The 11,298-nt window shown below is 36.4% G+C and overlaps 2 protein-coding genes across 2 annotated transcripts; one reads left to right on the top strand and one right to left on the bottom strand.

The window, feature by feature from the left end:
- Positions 1–6,011: 6,011 nt before the first annotated feature.
- On the bottom strand, positions 6,012–7,833 carry LOC113311581 (purine permease 3-like). The gene is made up of 2 exons (XM_026560408.1): positions 6,679–7,833; positions 6,012–6,572 (listed from the first exon to the last, which is right to left on the bottom strand). The coding sequence occupies exons 1-2, from the start codon at positions 7,477–7,479 to the stop codon at positions 6,225–6,227; spliced, it is 1,149 nt and encodes a 382-aa protein (XP_026416193.1). The 5' UTR covers positions 7,480–7,833; the 3' UTR covers positions 6,012–6,224.
- A 1,483-nt stretch (positions 7,834–9,316) lies between these two features.
- Positions 9,317–11,090, top strand: LOC113311574 (purine permease 3-like). Its single transcript, XM_026560403.1, has 2 exons — positions 9,317–10,070; positions 10,486–11,090. Exons 1-2 carry the CDS (start codon positions 9,369–9,371, stop codon positions 10,852–10,854), a joined length of 1,071 nt encoding a protein of 356 aa, XP_026416188.1. The 5' UTR covers positions 9,317–9,368; the 3' UTR covers positions 10,855–11,090.
- The last annotated feature ends 208 nt before the right edge of the window (positions 11,091–11,298 follow it).

Raw genomic sequence — 11,298 nt, 5'->3', positions numbered from 1 at the left:
GGACAATTCTTCTTCTTCAAGCCCATTCCTAGCCTTTTGGTCTTGTGCACAACATTCATCGCGGCTTTTCACTACTTTTCTGCTCTATTCCGCTCCGCAATTCATCCACACTTTATTTATTACCTAAAAATGCAAAATTAAGTAAGAAAAAATATTTATTCTTGAAAACAATGAAAATACAGAATATGGGATAAAATGTAGAATTAATGCGCAAAAGATGAGTTAAATGCCAACAAAAAGGGATAAATATATACAATATTTGGCACTCATCAGTAACGTATCATCTTTGTACACCATTTACAATGTAATTGAGAAGATTAAAAGGAATGAACGGAAGGATAGAAAAGTAATGCAACAATTTTTTTTTTTGGCTCAAGAGAAAGGCTACGCGGTTCAAAGAAGGTAGGTCCGGAAGAAGAAATAACTCATCTCTTCATTGCCCATCCGAAGAGTGTTCAATTGGCTCAATCATTCCATGAAGTTCTTATAATGGATTGCACTTACAAGACAAACAAATACGAGATGCCATTGTTGAACATTGTTGTTCGTACGTCGACGAAGTCACCGTTTACCGTTGTTTTTTATTTTCTAAAGGACGAGCAAGAACCAAGTTACACTTGGGCGCTACAACAAGTGAAGGCGATCTACCGAGATGATGAGACTTCGAGATAATTCGACAGCTGCCACACTAAACTTCTCACCGTTTCAGCAACCTCAGCGGGCTTTGACAAAAATGTCCCTTTTACAGGCATACTTGTAAAGATAGTCTTTAATCAATTTCTTAGCAATCATGTAGTTTCGACTTCGCGATAGTCAAACCAGAACACAGTAAGACTTGGATAGCACTGTGACTAACGTCGAAGAATTCATTGTTACCGTTGTAACAATACATAAAGTCACACATTCTTCCTTGTGCATATCCCTTTACCAATCTTGCTCCAAAACGTACACCAACATTTGAAATTTGATAATCCGTCCTTCACACAAAGACCCAATCACACACAGCCATAATCTGAAACCTTTGGTAACTTCCTCAAGCTCCAAGCAATTCAAGACGATGTTGTGTTTATATTCTCAAACAATGTAGAGAAAATAACTTGACGGAAACTATATCGTTGATGAACCAAATTTCTCAATAGAAATTTCTACCTTTATCTCTACAGGCTCTGTTACTATTGAAATCAATTTCAATAACTGTAGCAGATGAGAAAACCACCAAATATTACCATTGCTATAATGCAGCTCTCTCCAATAGAAAGTCTCACACTGATCATTAGAAAATCAAATAACCAAGGGATAATAAAGGTTGACGGAAAAACACGCCGAAATTGTAGCCCTCTCAAATTCATGCACTGTGTTTTCTCCTAAGTAATATGCGCTAGCTCGTAGCCATACCACCATACACATTGTAGTATTTTATCTTTATTCTTTAAACTCTTGAAGTGTCCAAGAGATACCTTTTTAATTCCTCACAATGGGTCTTCACAAAAGAAGGAACGTATCCCCAACACAAATAGACCAACATGTTTCTCACAAAGGTATTGCACTTCAACCAGCTCCGATCGACTTCAAATGGTGTACAAACAAACAACTCTTCGACTGAACGTCATCGGAAAGAATCAAAAAGATCACAGACTATCTAGCTTCTCCATTGGAAACAGTACGAGAGAAACTCTAGCAAACATTGTTCTACCCGACACAATGCCATACTCAACATAGACAAACAAACCCTACAAACTGTGTCGACAAACTTCTTCTTATATAATAATAAGAAACCATAGCTCCACCAGAAACAATATCACATCTTCATCCAACGATCATTGTACTTCAGCTAATTTGTAGCCACATGCTTCAAATACTAAAACTGATAATCAAACTCTTCACTTCTGGAACGTATCAAATCCTGGCCAACGATCAATACTTCCAAAACGAAACCTACTAAGAGATTTCCCAAATCCTTATTGTAACAAACAACTACGCAGAACGAGTATGAATTCATCTTCACATTCTTCAACTTAATGTTAAAGAAAATCATCAACATGATTTAATTGATGACGATTGATAACCAAACTATTGTTTCCCATGCTATGGACCAATAATGAGACTTTGACATGCTTATATTTCATCTTTACTTCCACAAACATACAGACCAATATTTGTATCTCAATTACGATACTCTTGCCTTCTTGTGTCTTTCCAAGCAAACACGGATTAATTGAAAACCAAATCTACGTAGGTCTTTCAAACAGTTCACAAGAATATAGTACGAAGTATAGAGAATAAACAAACTTACTTGAAGCCATGCATAGGGTTTATGCTCCAATAAGTATCAATGTCAAATCTCCAATGTAGAGCACCATAAACATCATGACCATACATCTTGACCACATCAAATGCAGATCACCTGATATAATCTCATTCCTTCAAAAGTACGCTTTACTTTGCTTTGTTCCCGAAACTGATGAAATCAAATCTCATATTCACTGAAAACATCAAACTCTGCATCTTCGGAAGCTGTAACATCAAATCCTCACATACTTGATGAAACCAAATCCTTTGTCTTCAAAATTTTCTGCTACTGAAAACCCAAAACTTATCTCTTCAAATATTCTATCCAACCTAAAGCTCTGATACCAATTGTTGGGACAATCGGGTCGCTCTGATACCAATTGTTGGGGCTCAGAGCCATCTACGTGCTAATCTTGCGGAAACATATTAGCTAACAAGAAACACTTGATCTCTCGGATTTCTCCATGAACCTTACTACGATCTAGGATAAGAAGAAGAGAAAGAGAACCACATAGATGCAAGCCATAAACAAAGCAACAAGAAATAAAGTACTCACAGATTTAACGTGGTTCAACAACATACACAATGTGTGTATTTTTCTACATCCACCAAACGACTACGACCTCTTTATTCATTATAGAATCACCACTGAGAATTACACAACTGACTGACTATATCAATCCATCGAGTCACCACGACGTGACCGAACACAACAACTCTCACAAGCACCCTATAAGATCCAAAGTAGTGTCTTCACCCATACGAGATAATGTTTACCACATTATCTACCACCACAAGATGATCTTCTCTGCACACCCTGATATAGATTACCATGGACGCCTTTAGCTCAACACCAATAATCTAATCCAGCACCACCAAGATGATCTTCTCCTCAACAAGATGTCTTACCAATATCTCCATATGAATACTCCATAACGACATATCTTCCCATGGATAAGTATCCCATAAGCACCATAATGGTGTACTCCTTCCACCATTAGGTCTCTCACATAACCACCTCAATAGGTGGGATGAATCCCTCACATCTCTACGAGATTTACATTGAGGATTCCATGACTAAAACACTTAGCCTAGACCTCCTTATATATGAGTCACAAACTTGGTTCCCAAGTTTTGGCCTCCTTGAATTAGGAAACCGACTCATACTAGGAAACCATGATCAATTTAGGTATCCTATCTTAATATGATAATTAACTCAAACTAAGAATTTAACCTAAACTAGAAAACCACCGTTTCCCTACACTATCTCCGTTCGAGTGGACACCAAGAAGTACTGCTCCAACAGTCAACAACACTACGACATTCACCGAATAGGAAGTGAACTTTTGCTTAACAATAAAAAAGGAGAATCCAGCCGTGAAGGACAAATGAGTTTCCATAATTAGGGAAGATTTTGAAACCGGTAAAAGAAAAACCACATAAGCATATATACATAATCTGATTGGCCAATAAAGAGGCCTATGAAAGCACTAGCTATGAAGAGAGGTTTTGTGATGGTGAAGAATTTTTCTGGTTTTTCGTCTTGGCCATTATTGATACAGCTGCGTTTGAGGAGAAATTTAGAAATCCATAGCGGAAGAATTAAGATTAGCCAGCCGACTGTCACTAGCCAACCCGAAAACCATATTCGCTTACCACCGTGAATAAAGTAGAGGCGTAGTATTAGCGGACCACTGGTGTTGCCAATTGCTAACAAGATGCAGTTGAACAGTAGTAGGTATGTGTTCATGTTTTGTTGGAAATTTTCAACAACATAGAAAATAAAATGTTTTCGTTTTAGTTTGCAGCTATGACGGGTGAGTTTCCTGTGTTGAATAAACACAATGGATGTTAGTTGGAGATGAAGAGACACCTCTAAAGGGTGTGATGGTTCATAAAAGACACAGCCATTCTTAACAGACACCTTATGTGTCTTTCGGAAGTGAAGAAGCATCTCCAATAGGCATGAGTTCCCTATAAGTTTCATTCACATAATGGAAAAACACAACAAAATCTCTGATTTCTTTTCTCTCTAAGCATCATCAGAATCTAAATACTGTGTGTTCTTGGTTGGGTCAAGGGAAGTACAACTCTTGAATCCAATTACGTTGTTAGGGCTTCATTGTATCCTGAAAGCAATATTTCGCTGACTGGTTGTACTCCCCAATTATTTGGGAATGGTCGAAATAATTGCTGAAAAAAATCGCAAGGCCTTGAAACTCCAGTGATACAACATTCTTTTCGTTCTTAGATTTTTCATCCCCTATTTTTTAGCCCAAATTTCCAACATGTTCATCCTATTAGATTGATGGTTATAGTAGTGTAATATATGTACTCCAAGCTTATAGATGTTGCAGGTCTGTTGCAGTGCTATGGGATCTAGTTCTAGTTGCCTGACTAGTTCAACTGGTTAAGTATCACCACTCAAAAATAGAAAGGAAACCTACCTTTTTTTTTTAGAAATTAGATGCCATTGTATCTTCGTTGTCAAGATTTCAAGACTAAGAGCATCTCCAATGAAATATGGGTTTTAAAAATTATTGATGCCACCTAAGATTTTAGAAACTCCAACAAAAAAAACATTTGTAGTGGTGGTTGGATAATAAAAATTTATATGAAGTGGAAGTTTGAGTTTGGAGAAGAGCATGGGTTTTTGGAGACTCCCTTCCATAACCACGTCATCAATTTATTATTATTTTGATTAATTTTTAAAATGTTATGAATTATCTTTTTTATAAATAAGCGACAAATATATCAAAATAGATATAGATACAACTACCACCGGAGATGCTTATCAAAACAAGATTTGTTTTGCATTCTATGTTATTAAATATCCTTTTTTTAGGTCTCCACATATGATAAATACTCATACTCCATTGAAAATGCTCTAATAAACCACTTTATTGAGTGATAGCTTTTGAACAAGCATCTCCTAATCATAAATTAATATAGCAATATAAGCGCATCATTTGTGTTAGCTCGATTGTAACTTTAACTAGAATAGAGCACATCCTCATGGCAATTATCACCGAAGAGCAGCAGATGTTAGTGTAGAAAGTAAAAAAATAAACGGAAAATGGGTCATTTGTCCAAATATTTTTAAAACATGGTTCAATTGGACGAGTAAAAACTATTATGGGTGAAATCGACACAAAAAAATAGCAATGATGAAACTGGATTTATCCAGACTTAAACTTAAAAAATAGTAAGGATAAAATTGAATGTATCCTATTATAAGTTAAAAATAAGAAAAAGTATTTAAAAATGTAACTGTCCTTGTTGTCCATTTAAAGAGCATCAAAATCTAACTGTCCTTTTCATTTAGAAATTATTGATTTTGATCTTTTTAATCAATTTTATGAAAAATAAAGCGAGCTATTCGGGCTCATCTGCAAATGGGGGGAGGGCACACACATTTAATACAATAATTATTGCTTAACCTACTCCATGCACTTTTCAAACCACTTGCAGAAGTTTTCTTTCCTGGAAGACTTTCTAGTATCTAGTTGTCTATGTACCATCACCTTTTTCATTTTCAAAGTTTGACAATGACATAGTCTAAGTTTGTCTGGCTGCGATAATAAATTGGCAGTGAGAAGACATATATCTACCGAATGTGTCATGATCCAACATAATTCAAGAACTATAACGAAAATGATAAAGTAAAGTGCCGCTTGAGAATTATATGTCAGGGATTATCAGGACCGGCCCTGCTACACAAGTAGTAAAGCCTTCTTTGGGGCCAAAAATTTGGTTTCCTGCACCGTGGGAAAAACAAATATTTAGTGGATTTTCATGTGTAGACCTCCTTTTCATTTTGGTCATTTATCATTGTGCATCTTGTACATGCCACTTTCCATTTTAGAAGTACAGACGTGCAATTTTATTTATTTTGCTAGGAATTACATTCAAAATTTCTTGCAAAACAATACCTCTTAAACTTCACTAGGGATTTCTTTATGGCTAATAGGCACCTTATCCCGATTCTTCTTCTTCTTTGTTTGTCTATATTCGCCATAGAAATAAGAAGCAAAACCCCATATAGATAAAGCTAATGACATTCCCTTTTCTGCACTGAATTTCTCATGGAAGAAAATAATTGCGAAGACTTGTTGAACAGGAATGAGAAGTGTCACAAGAATTCCGGTGAATAGAGATGTTGCATAAAATATTACACCCAGATATCCTACTATGGATAATTGTATCAGTATGCTTGTAAATACTAACACCATGTAATACTTTGTTTCTCCAAGTCCATACTCGTTGGCTTCTCTGCTTATCGCCTAAAAATGCATAAACAAAAACAAGTAAACACAACGAATATTCCTTCAAATTAAGATAGATGGGATTCTACATATTGATGCACATTTGAAAGAATTTTTTTTTTACCTGAAAGTCCTTATTGATCAACATCCCAATTGTGCTAAAAACCGTAGCGAACAAAGAAACTAAAAACTGCATTTGCATCACTAAATCATAAGTTATAACTTTGCAAGCATTTGCGTACACAAACTCGATCAGAGGCAGCATAAATCCAAGAAGCGCAGCACCACCAAGAGTCATAAAGAAACCCAAGAAGTATTGAGACTTTGAAACACCAATAGGTTTATCACTACTAGTATGAAAAGCCAAAATAACAGCACCAAGAGTTAACAACACGACCGAATTTATGGAATACGGCGTAAACTTCTGCTTAACAAGAATCAAAGCAAACACAGCAGTAAAAGCTAGTTGAGTAGCCAGTAGTAGTGATGCTACTGAAACCGGTAGATAACTGTAACCAACAGCAAACAGAAAACTATCTAAACCAGTAATAATACCCACAATAACACTCCATATGAAGAGTTTACGTGTGAGAAGAAACCCTGGGTTTACATGATCAACATTTGTTGATTGGGATTGAGAATGAAATTTGGATTTAGATTTAAACCATGAAACCATGAGAGGAATGAGAAGAATCGGAAAAGCTGAAGTTTGCAACCAACTTGACAACCATTTTCTTTGACCACCATGTAAGTAGTAAAGCCTTAGCATCATTGGACCTCCTACTTGTCCTACTGATAAGAGTATGCAATTTACTATCAGCAGCACTAGTTTCTTCTTCTTTGTTTCTTTCTCTTGTTGATGGTGTTGTTCATGACTGCTGTCACTGTTTAGTGCCTCTCTTTTCATGGTGTTCTCGTTTTCCATATTCAAATATGATTAACTTAATTGTAGGTTTTGGCTATGATTCTACTGGTTTATTTTGAATATTTCTGCTGCAGTTGCTATAAATACTGAGCAGCTGCGTCATTGCACCAACTGCAAAGATCCCCTCAAAGACTTTGAATTTGTTTGTATGATCCCCTTAAAGACTTTGAATTTTTTTTGTATGATTACCTTTTTCATTTTCAAAGTTTGACAATGGCATACATTTAGATCATCTCAACGGCATGTGGTTCCACTTCATCCTCTTGTTTCAGTGGTTTGCCAAGAGGGATATATGATGTCTTCCAAGTAGAAAGCATAGCACATTTCCGGTGGAGATGCTCTTAGCATGTCTGGCTTCTGAAATAAGTAGACAATCGCAAGAAAAATTTCTGACAATCGCACCAAAATTATTTTTATGATTTTGGGGTCAGTTAGAGATAACGTGTCATGGCTTCCGAAAAGCTAACAGTCAGGAATAAATATTTCAAGTGCACTCGATATTGGATAAGTTTATTAACCTGGCGAGATTGGGGTATACCAAATTAATTGGGGTATACCTATTTTATTCGTATCTAAACTAGTGTGTTAAGAGGTGTCTAAAAGATATTAAAAGACCAAATTGTCCATGCTAAAAAACCATGCCGACCAAAACATATTAAAAAAAAATCAAAATCTTTCTTCTACACTCTAACTATACATGTGAAATAAATGAAAAAAAAAAAAACACGAACCAAAAGTCGGCAAGGTATTATTTGTCGACCTTGCTGACTAAAATATAGTCGGCAGGATATAAGGTTGAATACCATGCCGACTTTTCATCTCTGAAATTAGCAGTTACAGGGTCGGCAAGATATCCATCTCTATACCTTGCCGACTATATTTTAGTCGGCAGGTTATGAAATTAATACCTTGCCGACTAATCATGCATTTGTAACATCTTCTCTATATGTCAAAAATCCTATAGTCGGCAGAGTATTTTTTTATGGACCTTGCCGGCCATAAGTTGTCGGCATGTTCTTCATCCGCAGACCTTGTCGGCCGGATATAATCGGCAGACCTTGTCGACTTTTCATACTTTCAGAACTGAAAATATTGATTCCTTTTATAATTTTGACTATAAAATTGCCCAGCGGCTCTGCAATCCCATATTTATAATTGTTTGGGTAGTAGTAGAATTCTTTACAAAAAAAACAATCTCAAAAATCTACCCATATCCATGAGTTCAATCTAAAATAAAACATAATTTCAAAATTTCAAATTTTAATCAACTAATTAACTAATTAAATTAATTATCTTAATCACATTTATTAGTGTTAATTAATCAAGGATAGATTAGCCATTTTTGTAAATATGTGGATAGGGGGTTTGTGTTTTACTTCAAAATGACCTTATTTTTTCTCATTTGGTATACCCAATTAATTTTGGTTATTACCCAATCAAGCGAGGTTTATTAAGTGCACTCAATGAAACATCGTAAATTATGTCAACAAGTTTTAAGAGTACTAATGACTTTATCATTGCAGTATAGTGGTTCCAACTTGCTAAAATGATAAACAGACAATTTTGGGGTCTTATGAAAGCGTAGTAGGTCAATGACTGGACGGCACTTTCACAGCCGCCTGGACACTGTTTTCCGTAGTTGTCCCGTAATTATTAAATTGGCCACTTGTCTACTCAACCACGTTACACATGTGGTGTGACCAAAGACACGACAAACAATCACGTGAACTTTTAACCAAACAGACTTGAATTATCCTAATGTTTTCTTAAAATGACCAAAACATCCGGTCAAAGCTCTTAGACCCCACCACACTAGAAGTTCAATTGGCATCATCATGTTGCCCAGATCAGAAGGAACCAAAAAGAGTTTGTTCAATCTGATCAACAAAATGGACACTATCAAGAGAAAATATCTTATGTTGTTCAATTCCGTCTTGTTAGCAATTGGTGCCACTGGCGGTCCACTTCTTCTCCGTCTCTACTTCGTCCGCGGTGGTAAAAGAATATGGCTTTCGAGTGCGCTAGGTAGTGCAGGTTGGCCGATTTTAATCCTCCCTCTCTCGCTTTCATACATCTTCAAGCGTGGCGGTGGTGGCGAAAATGGCAGAGTCAAATTTTTCACCATCACACCACCTCTGATCATATTTAGCGCTTTTATCGGTTTACTCTTGGGGTTAAACGATTATTTATACAGTCATGGGGTTTCGCTTCTCCCGGTATCGACATCTACGTTGATAATGTCCACTCATTTGGCATTTACGGCTGGTTTTGCATTTGTTCTTGTGAAACAGAAATTCACTCCGTATTCGATAAATGCAGTTGTGTTATTAACGGTCGGAGCTATACTTCTTGGTCTTCATTCGAATGGTGATAAACCTGTAAATCAGTCGAACAGAGATTATTATTTCGGTTTCTTTCTCACGGTTGGAGCTTCTGTGATCAGTGGATTGTTGTTCCCATTGGCGGAGTTGATGTATATTAAAGCTATGCAAGCTTTAACTTACAGTTTGGTGATAGAAATGCAGATTGTGACGGCTGTGGTTGCTTCTCTTTTCTGCATTGTTGGAATGATTATCAACAATGACTTCAAGGTACATATTAACCTTTTCTGAATTTTCTTACCACATTGTTCAACTCACCGGCATCTTAAGTTCTCACCGGTAAAACTATAGCACAATGGATAGATATAATTTACATAATATATTATATACATACTGTCTTTTGTTTTGCCTCTATTAAAATTATAATTTCGGGTAAAGATTTCCACAAACAATCATATTTCAAAGATACAGATAGATTCTGTGAAATGCCACTTTTTCTTAATTTAATTAGCAGTTGAAGTGCCCTTCTCTTTTTGAAAACTGCCTTGTTGGGTGCTTGTTGCTTAGATCATCAAGAGATAATTGGTTCAAGATTCATTGGTTGTACTTCGTTGCGAAACGTGATCTTTGCATTGCTTGGGTGGTGCATTATGTAATTTCAATGTTGATATTTCAATTGAATTAGGCAATTCCAAGTGAAGGTAAAGAATACGAGCTCGGGGAGGTCAAGTATTACGTAGTGCTGGTATCTATTGCCATTATGTGGCAAATTTACTTCGTCGGAACAGCAGGAGTTATCTTCTGTTCGACTTCTTTGCTTGCTGGTATTATCACTGCCGTTATACTACCGGTTACGGAGATCCTATCTGTCGTGTTCTACCATGAGAGTTTCAAATCGGAAAAGGGTATTGCCTTATTCCTCTCATTTTGGGGTCTCATCTCTTACTTGTACGGTGACTACAGAGAAAACATTAAATTGAAGAAGGCCGCGCAGAAGCAGAGTTCGGAATTAGAACTAGACGAAAACCTCCCTCCTCAAACCAACTTGCAATAAATTAATATAGCAACATTTGTCATTTTACCAAGTTTTGGGTATGAATTCAGAGATCGGGTATTGAAATATTGCACATCCATCATGCAATAGACTAAGTTACCATCCCCGATGATTGAATGTTGAAAATACATAGAAGCCAAACATGTTGTTACCCATATTCTTTAACCACCATGTACCTCCAACTTGTCATCATATTGATAGGAGTATATATGCAGTGGGTAATATTTTTTGCTTTTTGTTCTGTTATTCTGTGAGCGTTTGGTGTTCTTGAGCAAGGTTTGAAAAACGGCCGTTTTTTCCGAAAAAACGTCCGTTATAATGCTCACGCTCATATACCGTGCCCGTGAGGTTCACCAACACGCTTATCTAAATAACACCGATAAATAGGAAAAAAGTGGCGTTATTTAGACCCGTTATAACCGTTTTCACACCTGTGATTACCGT

The sequence above is a fragment of the Papaver somniferum genome, chromosome 1 (assembly GCF_003573695.1).
Source record: "Papaver somniferum cultivar HN1 chromosome 1, ASM357369v1, whole genome shotgun sequence".
Taxonomy (NCBI): domain Eukaryota; kingdom Viridiplantae; phylum Streptophyta; class Magnoliopsida; order Ranunculales; family Papaveraceae; genus Papaver; species Papaver somniferum.
Note: the sequence above shows the minus strand (reverse complement) of the source record. Positions and strands in the feature narration are given on the sequence as shown.